Here is an 18,419-nt window from a genome sequence, read left to right on the forward strand (position 1 = left end):
TAACAGCTGTAGAGATAAAATTAGGCTTCAAGTAGTTAAGCTCTTAAGTGAAGAAACAATTTTTTCAAACATGTTGAACTGTGATGAGGATGAAGATGACAAAGCACCTCCAATATTCAAGCCGGTGACAATAGACAAGACTATAGCGAAAACTATAAGCGATGCTTTGGTCCTTCGGTGGGAAAAAGATTATGTCAAGCATGAAAAACAAGAGATGCTTCCTCCTTTGACTACGACTTACAAGCAATTCGACACGATAAGGTTAGTAAATTGTTTTTAGTTCAAATGGCCGAAACTCATTCCTTGTTTACAGAACGGTTCATGATTTACATGAAGCGTTCAAATATGAAATTGAAGAGTGTGCGATCAAAAAGAGAGAAAGAGAAGAGGATCTCGAGGAAGTGAAAAAAATGTGCGAGGCTTATAAAGAAACAATGCTCAATTTCACAACATTCATAAAGCACAACTCTGAAAAGAGGCAACGTACGCTGAAGCAAATGGAGCAAAACCTGGAGGAACTTAATAAGTGCACATTTAAGAACAGACGGTACATAAGATGTGCGCAGGATCTTCTGTACATCAAAGATGCTCTTGAACAACTCATTGAATCGAACACTTGCTATGTGACGTTCATGGAAGAAGTAGCCGGCCACTCTGTCCGTTACTCCTCATCCCAAAGTGTTGCTGTCAGATACAAAGCATTAAGTCAGACAAGAGAACGCTTAGCAAGCAAATACAATGATGTAAGTGATTGTATATTTATTTGACCTATACCAAGGTGATGTTTTATTTATATTATAAAATAATTTTGTTATATTATTAAAGCAAATGAATTAGCTTAATTTTTCTGCAAAAGTTCACATTTGATTGTAATATTTGTTGTTTTAGGTGCTTTTGAAAATACAAGGTTATCGTGATGAGGTGTTCAAAGAGGACAATAAGGGGTTGAGCGATCTTTTCATGTCCCTCCAGAGGCTTCAGAAGGTCAGCTATGAGTTGGAACAGATAAAAGAAAAGACAGCTCTTTTTGAGATGTCCATAAGTAAAATACGATCTCAAAGTGTAGATCACATGGTGGGCATCTGCCAGATTTTAAAATCGTCAGAGAACATGGTCAACAAACTTATTCGCCACGGGATAACAAACAGCAAAATCAGGAACCTCTCACTATCCGAGCAGTTTGAAATCATCAAAGCCGAACACTTCAGGCAAAAGAAAATACTGAAAGAATATCAAACGACTAAGAACAGGCATGCGAAGAGGCACGCCAAGAGGTTTACAAGAATGAAGAACAGAGAGATTGACAGAAACCTCGTGCTGGCGAATAAGAGAAGAGTGAGGGCTCTGCAACAGAATTGGCGCAGCATGGCACAGAGACTGCGCCAATCTGGAACAGAAAAAGAAATAAATGCCCTCACTCTCGACATAGAAGATGTTGCGTTGCTAACAGCAAAAGACCCAGATGCAGACACAGACGGTCCCAGCAGAAGGGGACTCGAAGACATCGATTCGAGCGATCTCGAAGCGACCACCACCATTACCACTTCTTCAGTCACTACTGATGAAGTATCAATGCTTAGTTCGGATAGCACTGAAATCCGTGACATCATAGTGAAGCCTAAAGAGGTCACCATTAGTGCGACTTCCTTAGTTGAGCCGCTTGTTCTCAAGCAACGCTCGAAACGAGCAGAGAGGCTTAAAAAGCACTACCTAACCACCCCGAGTGTAAGCACACCTATATCATCATCAAGTACATCAAGCGTGTACAGCGACCGCGCTGGAGAAGACAGCTTTGCAACATACGACAGACTGGGTCTAGAAATGGGTGGAAAAATAAAAACGACACTTTCGGCCATAGAAGAGCATGAAGACCACCTAAAAGACAGTGATGCCAGCATTGAAACAATTGATACATTAAGCGTTGAAAGCAGTATCGAGAGTTTGCCTAGTATAATTAGCAAAATTAGCCTAGACTCTCAGACTTCTTTTTATGAGTAATCGACCTATCTGTTCTATAGATATGTTTGCAATCCTTGATGTAATAATGCAAGGGTTCATTGTGCAACATTGTTGCATAATTTTTATATACATAAATAATTTCGAAAAATCCTTAAGAGTTAAGCTACAAAGCCTTACCTTCTTGAATAAAGAATGATATTACCGAGTCAATACATCATAATGTAAATATTTATAAATCTAGGAACACTAACAAAAACTTGAGTAACACTGGTAAAAAAGGACAACTTTTGGCTAGGTTAAAATTGTGGATAGTTAAGTTGATATGTAGTTTGTACGTATTTAGATGTTAGAAATTTCAGAAATATAAAGTTGCCAATAATTGCCAATACTGCAAAGGAAATAAAATTAAACAATTTTAAATCAAACTGTTTAAATTATTGATTATTAATTAAATAATTAATTAACCTCCTTATTATTAATTTTGCTTTTTTTACCATGTATAGACCAAAGTGAACTGCATAGAAGAATTTGAGAATCGAGTCATTATATTAGTACTCTGCTTTGAGAAAGGTACATTAAGAGTCCCACATGGTAAAAGCTTGCTCATAAAATGATACATCGTAATAAGAATTATTTGGAGATTGGGAGATACAGTCTGGTCTGATGTAGGTTTTAGAAAAACATTTTCTTTATCGTGCCAACGTTTCGATCTTTATTGACATCATCTTCAGAGTCTGGAATTTTATAAACATTGTTTAAATTTTACAAATAGATGTAAGAGATGGGAAAAAGTGAATTTATACAATGCTAGAAAATTTTAGATTAAAATAATGAATTTATACAATGCTAGGAAATTTTAGATTAAAAAAATTAATTTATACAATGCTAGAAAATTTTAGATTAAAAAAATTAATTTAGACAATGCTAAAAAATTTTAGATTAAAAAAAATGAATTTATACAATGCTAAAAAATTTTAGATTAAAAAAATTAATTTATACAATGCTAGAAAATTTTACATAAAAAAATGGATTTATACAATGCTAGAAAATTTTAGATTAAAAAAATTAATTTATACAATGCTAAAAAATTTTAGATTAAAAAAATTAATTTATACAATGCTAAAAAATTTTACATAAAAAAATTAATTTATACAATGCTAGAAAATTTTAGATTCAATCAAAGTATTTGTACTCGTTTTTTTGTAAAATTTTCTAGCATTGTATAAATTCATTTTTTCTTTTTTTTTATCTATAATTTTCTAGCATTGTATAAATTAATTTTTTTAATCTAAAATTTTCGATCATTGTATAAATGAATTTTTTTAATCTAAAATTTTCTAGCATTGTATAAGTTCATTTTTTTATTCATAATTGTTTAAATTCATTTTTTTATTCATAATTGTATATTCATATAAATTCATCATTGTATAAATTCATTTCTTCTTATTTTTTAATCTATAATTTTCTAGCATTGTACAAATTAATTTTTTTAATCTAAAATTTTCTGTCATTTTATAAATTCACTTTTTCTGATCTCTTACATGTATTTATAAAATTTAAACAATGTTATAAATCCCAGGCCCTGAAGATGATCTCAATAAAGATTGAAACGTTGGCAAAGAAAATGTTTTTCTAAAACCTATGTCACACCAGACCGCATCTCACGATCTCTGAATAATCATTGACTAACAGTCACTAAACACCACAGGTGATAAGTATTTTTTTCCCATTTTTGGGGGGTCTCTTTCTTGTTTTTAATTCACTCTCCTTTATTTCCAAACCTCGAAAAGTGCACTAATCTAAAGTTAGTTGAGCAAAGGTTCCTTTTTGCTTATTTCTTTAGGAATCAATAACGCCTTTCCAAAGAGGTCACCATTTTTGGGCCATGCTGTACAGTCTCAAAAGAAACGATGCAAAATAATTGATCATATTTAAAAATTAAGATAAATCTTACCTCAAATAAAAAGATTACAACCGGCTATATTATTTACAGTTAATTAGATATATGTCATACAATACTCTAGAGACGTTCTTCATGAAAGAATAAAATAACCTCTTGATGAAGAGAGATGTGATTTGTAGTAATTAAGATATCATCTTTTTCTTAAAATCCACGGATTGTAGCAATTATTATCTAAAGTTTGAAAAATCCCAAGTTATCTGTGGTTGAAATATTTGATTTATTACAATTAATTAAGGTTTTTAGTTGAGATAGAAAAGTCAATGGCACGAGCGGGATTCGAACCCACGATCTTCGGCTTGATACACCGCTGCTCTACCACTTGAGCTATCGTGACCTCGATCCACTCGGACACCAACTTCCCATCTCAACCTGAATTTTCCCTCCTTTTTGCCATTTTTTATGTCGTGTAATCCGATTGGATTCTCGACGACAAATGAAATGGTCACGGAGAGCTTTAGTGAAGTATACTTCATTTTAAATCATTAAATTGACTAATTTCGTGGTCCGCTTGACCAATTAATATATTACAATTAATTAAGGTTTTTAGTTGAGATAAATCTTTTTATATTAATTAGGAATTTTTCAACCTTTAGATAGTAATTAAGATATTAAAAGGGTTTAAATAAAAAAATAGAGATGTTCATATATTATGTATATTTGTATTAAATATATCCCTTTTCTATAATGAGGCAGACTAAGAAAAAAAAAAGTATTTTATTCTATAAGTTATGGATTGTAAGCTGCTAGCTAACTGACTAGTGCCCAATAATGTCACATGTACAAAAAAAAATTACAATATTTATATAAATTTAAATACACACAGATTGTTATGTGTAGATGCACACTCCACCTGCACTATCAGATAATGATTAATCTATTGTTACTCGATACGTACAATTTTTTCCACGAGTAAAAGATAATTTTCCAAGAGTCTTGAACGTTAATGAAAAAATATCACAATTATGTTAAATTTTTTAAATTAAATATTGCTAATTTTTTAATAATGTTGTTAATTTTATCCCACTAAACTGGAAGTGGATGTTCTTATAAGAGGAACATTAGTATGCTATGTTAAATTTTTGCTAGTTTTTAAGATAAATAGTCCAACCACTTTTAAAAACACAATTAAAATAAGTCTTTAGCCATAGGTGAAGCTGCAAAACAATTTTTTTTGGACAAGGTATTTACTCTAGATTAAATTAGCTTTGGTACATGGTTCTGAACTTATTTGTTAGCTAAAATTGTATTTTAAAAAAATATTGGAAACATTATCTCTGCTAGAAGAGCTCAATATTTTTGTATTTGCCATTATTTGGTATATTGTACAAATTAAATTTTTACAAAAAAATATACCAATGAGCAACAAGAGACAATAATACTGGCAACAAAATTCTATTCACAAAACAGAAATTCATCTAAAACATACGTTAATAATAAATTAGGAACCAAGTTCATACAATTATATGTAAGTTTTTATTATTACAATTAATTGACATGATGGATATAAATTTACCACATATGAACATTATGTCACTTAACATTAAATAATAAAGTTTAAATATCATTATAAGGAATTTTCGATTACACAAGCATAGAGTTCACCTTCTTCTGATGTATGGAAAAATAAATATCTACAAAAATTCTTTGTACAAAATACAATGATAATATTATTACATTAAATAGTTTTGAATACACTTAATAGTTTACAATGTGTTTCATTTGGTGAATTGACGAGGGCTTATCCGCATGCCGCTCGGTAAAAAAAAAAAAAAAAACTAAACAAAAAACCAATCCGTTTTGATGAGGATGTGGAATGTTTGAACCCAAAAAGCGAATAGTCCGTATTAAAAATAATAATAATAAAAACAAAACAATAATATAATAACATGATTTTTTCTCCCTTACAAAAGAGTCAAAAAGCGCGTCTTTGAGTTGTTACACCAGTCTCAAACCTCCTGTTATGTTGGCTCTCTGTGCCCTTGAAAATCATAAACTCCTAAACTGATATTGTCACCAGTGCCCCTTTCCTGCAAAAATAAAAACAAAAAAATTTGAACAAAAATAATTAATTAAATTCACTAATTTCGTGGTCCGCTTGACCAATTAAATCATTACAATTAATTAAGTTTTTAGTTGAGATGAAAAAATGGTTAATGGCACGAGCGGGATTCGAACCCACGATCTTTGGCTAGATACGCCGCTGCTCTACCACTTGAGCTATCATGACCTCGATCCACTCGGACATCAACTTCCTACCTCAACACCACCTTATGAAAGGGGTTAAATGGCAAAAAGGAGGGAAAATTCAAAAGGTGGGGTTGAGATGGGAGATGTCCGAGTGGATCGAGGTCACGATAGCTCAAGTGGTAGAGCAGCGGCGTATCTAGCCAAAGATCGTGGGTTCGAATCCCGCTCGTGCCATTGACTTTTTTTTATCTCAATTAAAAACCTTAATTAATCGTAATATATTTTTTATATTCAAACAAAGTATTTTTTGATTTCTTAATAATGATTTAAGAAAAATGTTAACTCAAATTTATGTTTTAGTGGTCAATTGACCAAGTTACTTCTTTCAATTAATTAGTCTTTATGTAAGGTCTTGGTTGAGATAAAAGAAAGTCAGCGTCACGAGCGGGATTCGAACCCCCGGAACTTCGGCTAAATACATCGGTGCTCTACCGCTTGAGCTAACGTGACTTCAATTAACTCAAATGTTATTGAAAATTGTTTATTATGCTCTCTGCCACTCTGTTTTAACTTGTGGGATTATTGCACGGGGTAACTCTTCCATTAAATATCTTGTAATCTGGCAGGACCCCTTACAAAGCATCTCAATCTGCAGTGACTGATTTCACACCTCTTTCTCATTTAACCTTGACCTACTTGTTCTGTCTGTACTGTCTTTTTTTTTTTTTTTTTTTTTTTTTTGGGGGGGGGGACTGCTGGATTCGAACATGGTACCTTTACCTTACAGGAGCCCCGTGCCAATGCCTTGACCGTTGTGGCCATTGATTCTCATATTTTATAAGTTTTGAAAGTTATCATCCTAAACAAAGATACTAAGTTGATTAGCATAGTTTTTATAATTGACAAGTACAAGGGTGCGAGACTTAAATGAAAAGTAGTGTATATACTTAATGAAAGTTGAGTACTCCATGGATCGGATGAATATTCAATAATTATAACTGTTTTAGAAAGCATAGCTGTTACCCTTACTCTCTAGGGTAGATAAAACATGGACTTCTTTCACTTGTGCAGTATTAACTTAGGGGTAAAATATTTTTTATTGAGGGCCAATAACGGTGAAGTATTGCTAAACTACATGAATGACACTTGTTAATTACTATAATTTATTGTGGTACATTTTTAATTTTTGGAGATGAAACTGAAATTTGGTTGTTTCCGATCATTTTCTGCCTAACCTTGCTGTTTTTGGTGAGATGTTTTAGCCTCTCATCAAAACCAATGATGAGGTTTATGCACCTCTCTCCCTTCTTATACCCTTGATTCCATGCACTGAAGACAGTGAGACAACAAGTCTTAGCACAAGGAAGGGATAGGCAGAAATGACTAAATCGCCTATTTTATATTCTGACAATTGTATAGCTCTGTTGTGTTTTGATTAATTGATTATTAATTGATAAATATTAATAATTATGAAAAAAATAAGTGTAATTTTCGTATTCAGATTATTTTGCCTAAGCTTGTATTTTAGTTTTCTGTGAATAATATTATTAAAGACAATTGTTATTATGAAATAGCAAGGAATGAAATTTTAAATGAAAGGAGTGAATGTGGGTGTGAGAGTAGGGCAATGTGAATGACCTTTCTAGGAAAAAATGTGCTATAATTTTTTATTTATTGTTTACAATAATTTAGTTTTATTCTACATTATGTACGAGTAATATACCAGAAGATAGAATTTTTAATTTGAAGAAAATTTAGGAATTGGATCCAGAACAATTTTCACACAGAAAAATTAAGAAAAGAAATGTTGGGTCGTTTATCCAATAATGGTCAGATACCGTAAGAAATTATTGGATTTTTATACAATTTTTTCTTGGACAAACAATGAAATATTCATTGCAGGGAATACTTCAAATCAATAAACATAGACTATGATCTTGGTTATGTGGGTTGGTAAAATATCAAAACTAATATCAAGAAATAATGTTAGATATTAACTTACTCTTGAGACGTGATGTAATGCAATCCGTGGGATCTCTCTCCCGAAAGGGGTCTGCTTTCCCAAATCTCCACTGCTTTCACAATGGCTGCAAATAGCAAAAACAACGTAAGTCAAATAAATCGATAGATAATTTAAGCAGAATTTTAAAAAAAAGTTACCTAGTGATGAGATTATGTTTGTGCTTTCTCTGTATCCTTACATAAACATATATACAGATGCAGACGACAAGGAATACAGCAATCGTCGCTCCAGATGCAATACTAGCTGTCTCCAGCATTACCCTGTGCCTAGATGCTAAAATCATTGAAAAAAAAAAAAAATTAGGTTGTGATTGTTTTCCTGTTTATAAATTTTGATGGCACTTACGAGTATACGATCCGTCAAGGTCTTTAAATTCACACCTCATTCCCATGAAACCGTCAGCGCACCTGAAAATTAGAAGCTCGTTAGTTCAATAGCTTAATTATGAAGCCAGTAAAAGTACGTGAAATAGAGAAATGAATGTCACGGAAAGATCGAGCGAGTGAACAGCGAGGATAACAATAGAAAATTAGTGAAGAGTGGACAGGGGAAAAGGACATTTTCCAACTGGCTGAGGAATGTAGTGCATTAGGATGCGCGGGCATGCCCTCAAAACTTAATGCCCGAACACGGCTTGATAGTCTTTCCCGGCCCAGGTAAAATACAATAATTGCCCTTCTTCAATCCCTTGGCCACTTGTGTGGGAAAAAGAGCCGACCTGTCTTTACAAAGGCAAGCGGTGTAATTACACAACTACATTAAAATAAGCCTGATGTGGATATAAGTGAAGGGGGTACAATATGTAAATAAGGCGTCGGTATCGTTTACTCGTAATTGGGCGAGAAAAAGTCAAAAATGCCTGGATCGTAAAAGAACGCTAGGATCGAGACCCCCTGCTGTATATAAAGAATCGTTGACACATTTTACCTGCATGAAATAGAGTAAGTAGGAGCGCAAAATCGTTTGTATGTGGGTACCTGCAGTTGTTCGATACGTGAGTTCCCACAAGCGGTGGAGGATTAGTAGGCCGGACCCGAGGATAATGAACTAGATTCTTAGAAAGTAGAGATGTATACATTAAAGTCATTTCGTACTTACTCGCAGTAGTATGTCTGGAACTCTCCTATGTCGACGGTGAAACAGGTCGCCCCGTTGAGGCAGAAAGAGTCAGCGTAACTCGGGGGACAAGTCGTGGTGTGGAAATTAGGGTTCGGACGGGCTACGGGCAACACCGGAGGCCTCGGCTTCGGTGTCGATCTGCTTGAGCATCCCTCTGAAAATAAATAATTAATTACAATCATATAAAAAAAGATTAAACCGACCTAATCTGTTGAAAAAAATCTTCAAATTCCTTGGTCTATCATATTCTGCCCTTTGCTGGTACGCAAAAATTTAAAACTACAGCGAAATCAGAGGTGGTTCAAAAATTTGTTAAGTTATAAGTAAACATTAACACTATTAAAGATGAAAGATTGAATTTCAAAAGGAGGGGAGCTAGAACATAAATGTGATTCAATTTACACAGGAAGAGTCAACAGAAGTTGTCTTCTATTTACACAAGAAACAGGGGAAATGTAATTTTATTTGTACAGGAGTAGGCAACAGAAATGTGATATAATTTACACAGGAAAAGACAAGAGAAAGAAAACTCTTCTACATAAAGAAGTAGAGACAACAGAAATCTAACCACCTAACCATCCCTAAACAGAAATGTAATTTCAAATTTGCCCGTAAGAGTCAACAGAAATGTTCTTCTATTTCAACAGGAAAAACAAACAAAAGTTTTCAATTTAAAGAGAAAGAGCTAACAGAAATTTACTTCAAATTAGACAGAAAAACGGAACAGAAAGAGTCGACAGAAACTTTCTTATATTTTAATAGGAATAAATTCAATTTAGACTGGAAGAGACAGCAGAAATTTTCTTCTATTTAAACAGGAACAGAAGAGAAACTTCTATTTTTATAGGAAGACTGAACAGAAAATTTCTGTCGGAAATCTATGTTTAAACTAGAAGAGTACAGAAGAAACGATAGAAACTGTAATCCAATTTAGACAGGTGGAAGTCAAAGAAATTTTCTTCTATTTTAATAGGAAGAGCGAACAGAAAATTTCCGACCGAACAGAAATGTAATTCAATTTAGACTGGAAGGGACAGAAGTCGGAAGATTTTTTTTTCTTTCAATTTAGACAGGAGGTGGCACAGAAATTTTCTTCTATTTTAACAGTAACATACAACAAACATTTTCTTATGTTTATACTAGAAGAGACAACAGATATTTTCTTCAACTTATATTGGAAGAGTCGACAGAAATTTTCTTAAATTTAAACAGGAATGGCCATCAGAAATTTTCTTCAAATTATATCGTAAGAGTCGAAAGAAATATTTGTCTATTTTAACAGGAAGGGCGAATAAAAATATTTCCTCTAACTTGTAGACAGGAGAATGTAACAGAAATTTTCTTCAACTTATATTAGAAGAGTCGACAGAATTTTGGGTCTATTTTAACAGGAAGGGCGATCAGAAAGAATTCAGGTCGAGACAGCAAAAATTTGCATCAGATTAGATCTGAATAGAAAACAGAAATTTTCTTTCGTTTAAACAGGAATGTAGTTCAATTTATACAGGAAGATTTGACTGACAGTTTCTTCAATTTAAACAGGAAGAGGGAACAGAAATTTCCTTCAATTTAGACAGGAGGAGGCAACAGATATTTTCTTCTATTTTAACAGTGACAGACAACAAATATTGTCTTGTATTTATACTGGAAGAGATAACAGATATTTTCTTCCATTTGGTTTGGAAGAGTAGGCAGAAATTTTCGTTTATTTAAAAAGAAGACAACATAAATGTAATTTAATTTAGGCAGAACGGTATGTGGCATAAATGTATCTGAAACTGGCGGCGATATAATAAATATATATTCAATTTAAACATGCAATTATGCAACAGAATTTCTTCATTTCAAACCACATTCCTATTCATTCAAGAATGCTAATTGAACTATGCTAATATATTAAACAGGATGCTAAGGATAATTGTTTGTATTCTAAGTTATACAAATAAAAACTCACACCGCCATCTTCATAGCGTGCCAGCGAAAAATGAATAAATACCGGAACAAGCCCGACCGAAAACTAAAACGAGAATTGGCCGGTAAACCGAGCATAGACGATAATACAGGGGTAAAATATTTATAAATCTCTTCAAAGCATGTTCTTCCGACTAAACAGCTCATATCCTAAAGAGGCCGAAAAAACACTTAAAGGTGAAGGGGATGAGGGCACTTGTATTCGCCACCCAGAGAGCTTCCCATGTGCCAAGTAGTTTTGAAATATTGTATCTTTTATCCGAAGTGTTTCTTGTTTGGCTGTCAATCAACTTTTGAAGTTTGTTATTATTTTATTTATAATTGTTTTTTATATTAAGCTAAACACGTCCTTTATTTTAAATATCTAATTTTTATGTTCAAGTTCCTGTTAAAATAGACAAATAATTCCGTCGACTCTTCTAACATAAATGGAAGAAAATTTCTGTTGGCTATTCCTGTATAAATTTAAGAAACTTTCTGTCGACTCATCCTCTCTAAATTGAATTACAATCCTGTTCTTTTTCTGTTCAAATAGAAGAAAATTTATGTTCGCTCTTCCTGTTAATATAGAGAAAAAAAAATTCTGTCGACTCTTCCAGTCTAAATCGAAGAAAATTTCTGTCAAATCTTCCTGTATAATTGTATAAATTGAACTGCATTCCTGTTTAAACGGAAGAAAATTTTTGTTTTCTCTTCAGATTTAAATTGAAGCAAATTTTTGCTGTCTCGACCTGTTAAAATTAAAGAAAATTTCTGTTACTTTCTCCTGTCTAAAAGTTAGAGGAAATTTTTGTATTCGCCCTTGTTAAAATAGACAAATAATTTTGTCAACTCTACAAGTCTAAATTGAAGGAAATTTCTGTTCTATCTTCCTGTTCAAATTGAAGAAACTGTCAGTCAAGTCTTCCTGTATAAATATTTCTGTTTAAACGGAAGAAAATTTCTGTTTTCTCTTCAGATCTAAATTGAAGCAAATTTTTGCTGTCTCGACCTGTTAAAATTAAAGAAAATTTCTGTTACTTTCTCTTGTCTAAAAGTTAGAGGAAATTTTTGTATTTGCCCTTCTTGTAAAATAGACAAATAATTCTGGCGACTCTTCCAATATAAATTGAAGTGTGGGTCAATCGTTTCAATTATGTACAAGCCTTTATTTACGGAAAATATTTCCATTTACACGGTATGTATACCTCATAATAGAGGCATTTAAAATATAACAAATCCATTATAAATAGTATAATCAGACCTGAATATTTACATGATTTCCTTCAGTGGTTTAGAATTGACAATAATTCTTTTTTATAACAGTTTTGTGACTGGTAAAATATCAAGTTGGTCGTTTACACAGTTTATATTTGATAAGCCCTTTCCAGGGGAACATTTTTCATATAATTGTTTTTATGGTGTGCTAAAAAACAACTCTGTCTATTTCTATAGGCAGGTCATGAAATTTTATCTCTTCTAGTTGAAAGGGGCATTTAATAATATTGTAATTTTGAACAATATTAGAACATCAGTCATTGATCTTTTTACATTCTAGTGAGTTTATACCTAATTCGGATCTCAGTTGAGTTTGGTCATCTGGTTCAAGACGTATTTGTAGTTTGAGTCCACAGGATGTTAAAAATTTGTTTTGCACTTTTTCTAAAGTATATACATGATAACTGTAGTAGGGTGACCAAACAGGTGAGTTATACTGTAAGTGGGACCTGACCAAAGCAAAATATAAGTTTTTGTTTTTTATACATTCTATTTGTTCCAGGAACGTTAACTTAGAATCAAAAATTACCCCTAGGACCATGGAGTCTAGTGAAGAAAGTTTAACATCACAGATTTTATAATCACAGATTAGAGGGCATTGAATACGATGGAAGCGTATTAAATTACACTTTTTAATATTAAGTTCTAGATAACAATATTTATATCAATATCATCTTCTAATCTTAAATTGTGATCTGTCAATTATAACTGTCCGATATACTTTTTGATAAAAATGGTTAACGTCCCTAATCATGACCGGTGGTTTGTTCCGGCATCTGTGTTTCTATTCATTAACAACTGCCTTGGCCGAGTTCACTCCTCCGGAGGGCCGTCTGATTTCAAAGCCGGCGTAACGAGTTGTGATCGGCAAGCAGGTGGACGTATCGGGGTACGGTAACGGCATGCGGTCGAGATCTACCCGCAGGCCATATGCTCCTCTCTTTTCTTCTTGTTAGACCCTAATCACACTAATGCCAGGCCGAATGCCGCAGCCGAATTTAATTTCTAACCTCCGCTTTCGCAAATGATTATACCCTGACCTAAAGGCGTGCTGCGCTCTAACTCGGAACGTATTTTTTTCCGCCGTTGTAAAATTGTTCGCTGCAACCAATAATTAGAGTATGAGGAACATTAAAAAAAACTGTGCCAAATCATTGTTATAATTGTCTACCCAAACACAAAAGTAAGTTAACAAAGCGTATTTTCCTGTTAGTTCTTCAAGGTGGTTGCTCGGATATTTAGTTATCTGACGACACCTGACAATAATGACAGTAAACTTTCTCCTTTCACGACCCTACACAATTGATTCACACTGACAAAACACTTTAATTTCAAAAGATTATAGTTCACGATTTCCTCTTCACGTTTGTGAGGTGGTGGACCTCAAGTTTGGTTACCTGAAAACACCGAAAGACAAAGATGACACCGAGACACTGCTACTAGTTTTCACAAATTTAAAAAATGGACCAGACAAAGCAAGAATCATACGATGCAGATCGTCAGTTACTAAATTCCATTGCATTCCTACCTAGTTATCTGGTTATATTAACTCTTGGATTCGGCAGGATGATGGTCGTGAAGCTTGGTTAACTGAAGACTCTGTCAAAGTTGACACTGATAACACCTTTCACGATCTTGTAACGCTGATTCGTACTGACCAAAAATTTGAAATTCAAACGACGGTTTAGGATAAGTTGTCCCTCAGATGGCCTCATTTCGATCCACCTTGCTGTTCTGATGGGCCAGAGGCGTTTCGGCTTTTTGCCATCTTCAGTCTTTCGTCTACCACGCCCTGTTGAACCTTGATGACAAGCACCAACAGGAAAAGATTAAACCGGCACACTCTTCAAATTTAAAGTAAACAGAATCAGAGGGAATTCGTCGTTCTTAGTTTAGAATTTGTATGCTTCCAAGACTCAATTTGCTTTTTCAAATCCGCCTAAACTTTGAACCGCCATCTTTGAAAACTTGGTCGCAGAAAAACTAGCATTTATCCTCGTGGGTTGGATGCGTGGGTGTCCGTGGGGACCTGCGGAGTGAGGGAAAATCTTCAGCCTCTTTATTCGATACCTCTGAAGATGACGAAAAGTCTAGACAAGATCAAAATGATCAGAGAATCAAACAACTCACAAGTAAACATTTATTCATAATAAACCTAGTCTTTCTTATGAAATTCGACCACCATCGTTGTTTCGAAATAAGACATTTCTTTTTCGGCTTTGTACTGTAAAAAAAAGCGGGCCCTGTCTTTTCAGAAATCCGCCGCTCATTTCTGGTAGTGGCCATTAAGCTGTCCGCTCCTGTTGGTGTTAGCCCTCTGTAATTTGTCACCCTCCACTCAACGAAAAAGGTGGCCGGTCCCTATACAATTAGACGAATAACGAGTTTCGTTTCCTTGGGGCGGCTTTGAAACCGAGTCTTTGCCATCTTACGCTATACAAACTTTGATTCTTCTCAAATAACCCTAAATCGGATTACTTATGACCTCTTAATTGCCTATCAGACCTAAAAAAGACAACTCTAATCTTTAAGATATTCAGCTGAGTATAAGAACCTATTAAAAGAATATAAAATTAAAACCAAGGTAGGAAAAAACTACCAATAACTATATAAATTCATCAAACAACGTAGCAAAAGCCTCATGAAGGATTATCACAGGAAAAAGCAACAAACCCGTCGAAAGTAATGCTCTTAATGTCCAGGACTTCAAGAAATTCTTTATAAAAATGTAAAAAAGTTACTAGCACTATAAACTACGATTTGGACATAGCCATGAGTAAGTTAACTGTAATCAATAGCAGCTTTAAATTTACAACTGTAATTGGTGACAAAATAAGTGATGTAATAAAAAAGATTATCTTATTCAAATGCCAAACGGTCATTGGGTCTTTCAAAATGTTCAATAAAAAAATTTTAATGGACTGATTCTTCACTAAACCATGCTAACCAGTATAAGCATCAATATTGGTATATTCTCAAATGCTTCGAAAGAAACCGTTATTTGACCAAAACATAAAAGAGGCAAACATGATGATACATAACTTTAGACCAACAGCAAAAGTGCCCACATTTTCCTAAATAATTGAAGCGTTCTAAAAGAACAACTTTTAGCAGCATAGCTGAACAGTATAGCTTCAGAATCAGTCCACTACCAATGCAGCAAAATATCTAGTCAAAGTAATAGTCGAAGCATTTGAGAAAAATGAAAATTGGGTGACCTTTCCAGAGAATAAGAATATGTCTCTCATGAGCTGCTATTGGAAAGACTAAAAACCTACGGCATGGATGGAAAAAGTGTAAAATTAATTAGAATTTATTTGTCACGCAGGTAGCACATGGTTTGCTACGATGGAGAAATATATGACTCATTAATATGTGGAGTCCCACAGGGGTCAATTCTGGGGCCTATATGCTTCCTAGTTGCGATAAATGACCTAGAAGTCCTTCCTAGTCCAGAAGGAGGTCCGAGAAGATGCACTAAGGAAAATGCTTACAATAGTCATATAAAAAACCTCACTTTCAAAGGTTTAGGGGTTCCACAATAGATCTACTCAGGTCGCAGTGTGGAAAGGATTGTCATAATCTGTATCAACTCCAACCCCCATTAAAAAAGTATTGCATGTATTTAATGGTCAATAAATAAAATAACATCTTTTGAATTTGAAATGGTAAGGTCCTTCCTATTTAGTCGTAAGTATGTGAAAGTTGTTACATTTATCCTTACATATATTTAGGGTATAAGCAGGAAAAACTGGCGCAGTAAGGTAGCGTGTCGAAATGATCGGAAACTATTAAATTACAGAATAAAAATTGTTTAATCATGTGGAGAAGGTAATAAAGTTGCTCTTCACGTGTCATCCTTCCTTCTAGCGTCCCAACGTTGGTGCTATGGTAGCCTAACCATTTTTTTGACCTTTGGCAAATGCCGAGTGGACGGCACCGCAACCGAAAAAGATGGCCGACATGCCCATTTATTTTCATTTAACAGTTATTGGATTTTTCCATTAAGGAGGTTTTTTTTTTTGGAGGGGTGGATAAAAATCATTTGTTTCAAAATAATAATGGAAAAGTTCTAACTTCCAAGTACTAAACTTGCTCTGGAAGCTCAACCTCCTATACCCACAAGAGAGCAGGACCCCGACCGCCCCAAAAACACCTACCCAACTGCATGCCCTCGGACATCCCATTCTATTTTTACCATGATCCCGCAGCGATAAACATAGTCTAGAAGGCATTTATGTATATCACCGTCCTTCAAGAGGAGCAAGGTTTCATAATTGGTGGAACAATACCCTTCCTTCATTGCTATATTCTGTCCAGCAAATTTTTTCTCTCCTTCTCATAAGTAGATCAAGCCGTCACATCGTGTTCTAAATCCACAATGGTGTTGCATGTTCTGCATAGATTACTACAGCGTTGTTTTATTTTATGCAGGTAAACCCCACATATGCCTTGACCCGACCAAGCCTGGTTATTATTGCAGTCTTTTTGTTCAGGCCAGTCCATTGAACCATGGATGCTTATTTATCAACGGGTTTATTGATTTATAAAACGTTCTCGTAAACCATCACAAAATTTGAGCCATACCCAAACCATTACTACAACCAATCGTGTTTTCGTAATGTAATTAAGAGCGAAACGTTAAATTTCAAGCTCTCGTAATCGTTCATGCAAATAGATGGAGTGGAATTTTAAAAACTACGTCCACATGAAATCTAGAATAACCGGCTTTGACTTTTAAAAGGATTCCATGTCTCGATTAGCAGTTCAAGCTTCGTATACTTGTGACGGTTGCGGTTTTTACCGTAAAAAGAAAGGTCGAGTTCTTAAACGTTTACGCTGCCGTAATTGTTTCCTTAATTACAGTGGCTCCCATTTTCAACAAAAAGGAATACATTTCGTTCCCATGACCCAAATGGTGGTTGTTTGTAGAAAAGAGAAAAAAAAAAGAAAAAACACCCAACGGTGGGAGTGGGAGCCCACCACAAGACGGAAAAACCGGAGGTGACGTTGCGGTCGGTGAGATATAGAAAATAATGAGTGAAAGAAAAGACGCAGCGCGGAGAACAAGCAGAGTAGAGTAGCTGAAACCAAATCGAAAACCGGTTCGCCTTCGCGACCAACCGCAGACGCGATAACTTCTCAGCTATTACTTCACTCACTTCCAAGGCAATCTACGTTTAAGTAGTCCTCATTTCATAATAAATCTTCGTCTTTCGACTTATCATTTAAAATGTTTTATACGCTGAAATGTAGAAATGAACGCTGAGCCTAGTTGAATGCTTTCTTATTCATATTCATGGTTCAATCTAGAGTCTTATACAACTTAATCAGACTAGGTATTTTGATATTTTACAAGAGTGACTTTTCACTGATGAATAACTGTTTTTTTTATTTTTTATTTACGACCTTTATCACTGAAGAAATTTTCAAAAAATTGCCGAAAAAGAAGTTAGTTGAACTAACATACCTAATGCTACAATCAGACTGAAATATGTTCCCAGTATCATAAAATTTTCAGAAGTTATTATGATACAAAAACCGGAGGACTAATATGGACGAATATACTACAGACAGTCTCTATGCTTTTCGAAAAGTATTACTGAAAAGAATAAGGCTCATTGTAGAAAAAAAATCATTCCTGGCCACCAATTTCGATTCCGAACAAGACAACAATAGACCAAATTCACCGAGTGACGGACGTAACAGTAAAATCACTAGAAGAAAAACGAATATCTTCCTTGGTGCCTCGCAACATTTGGCAAGGTCTGGCGTGAAGGGTTCATCAGTAAGCTAAAATGGATGCTGCCAAAGCAGCAAAGCAGTATGTAAAACTCTAAATGACAAACATTTTACAGTCAAAGAAGAAGAATAAAACCCACAGTAGAAAAAAAAGAAAAATCATTCCTGACTACCAATTTGGATTCCGAATAAGACAAC

General features: G+C 34.3%; 2 protein-coding genes across 4 annotated transcripts in view; one reads left to right on the forward strand and one right to left on the reverse strand.

The window, feature by feature from the left end:
* Positions 1-2,173, forward strand: LOC106670292. The gene is made up of 3 exons (XM_014400481.1): positions 1-261; positions 314-743; positions 889-2,173. Exons 1-3 carry the CDS (start codon positions 71-73, stop codon positions 1,996-1,998), a joined length of 1,731 nt encoding a protein of 576 aa, XP_014255967.1. The 5' UTR covers positions 1-70; the 3' UTR covers positions 1,999-2,173.
* A 2,384-nt stretch (positions 2,174-4,557) lies between these two features.
* The window catches only part of LOC106670284 (protein spitz-like), a 106,421-nt gene continuing 92,559 nt past the window's right edge, over positions 4,558-18,419 (reverse strand). For all 3 annotated transcript variants that reach the window (XM_024225187.1, XM_024225188.1, XM_014400470.2), the window contains 5 exons: positions 9,231-9,405; positions 8,478-8,539; positions 8,270-8,405; positions 8,112-8,196; positions 4,558-5,949 (listed from right to left, as the gene is read on the reverse strand). In XM_024225187.1, coding sequence (XP_024080955.1) covers positions 5,881-5,949; positions 8,112-8,196; positions 8,270-8,405; positions 8,478-8,539; positions 9,231-9,405 — 527 coding nt within the window. In that variant the 3' untranslated portion in view covers positions 4,558-5,880. The remainder of the gene's footprint in view (positions 5,950-8,111; positions 8,197-8,269; positions 8,406-8,477; positions 8,540-9,230; positions 9,406-18,419) is intronic.

The sequence above is a fragment of the Cimex lectularius genome, unplaced genomic scaffold, assembly GCF_000648675.2.
Source record: "Cimex lectularius strain Harlan isolate CLEC.00 unplaced genomic scaffold, Clec_2.1 scaffold94, whole genome shotgun sequence".
Lineage (NCBI taxonomy): Eukaryota > Metazoa > Arthropoda > Insecta > Hemiptera > Cimicidae > Cimex > Cimex lectularius.

Bases quoted from the DNA above. Each gene is read 5' to 3' on its own strand.
- LOC106670292 (XM_014400481.1), top strand. From the start codon at position 71: ATGTTGAACTGTGATGAGGATGAAGATGACAAAGCACCTCCAATATTC. The intron at 262-313 runs GTTAGTAAATTG...CCTTGTTTACAG, and splicing joins AAGCAATTCGACACGATAAG to AACGGTTCATGATTTACATG. The intron at 744-888 runs GTAAGTGATTGT...TTGTTGTTTTAG, and splicing joins TAGCAAGCAAATACAATGAT to GTGCTTTTGAAAATACAAGG.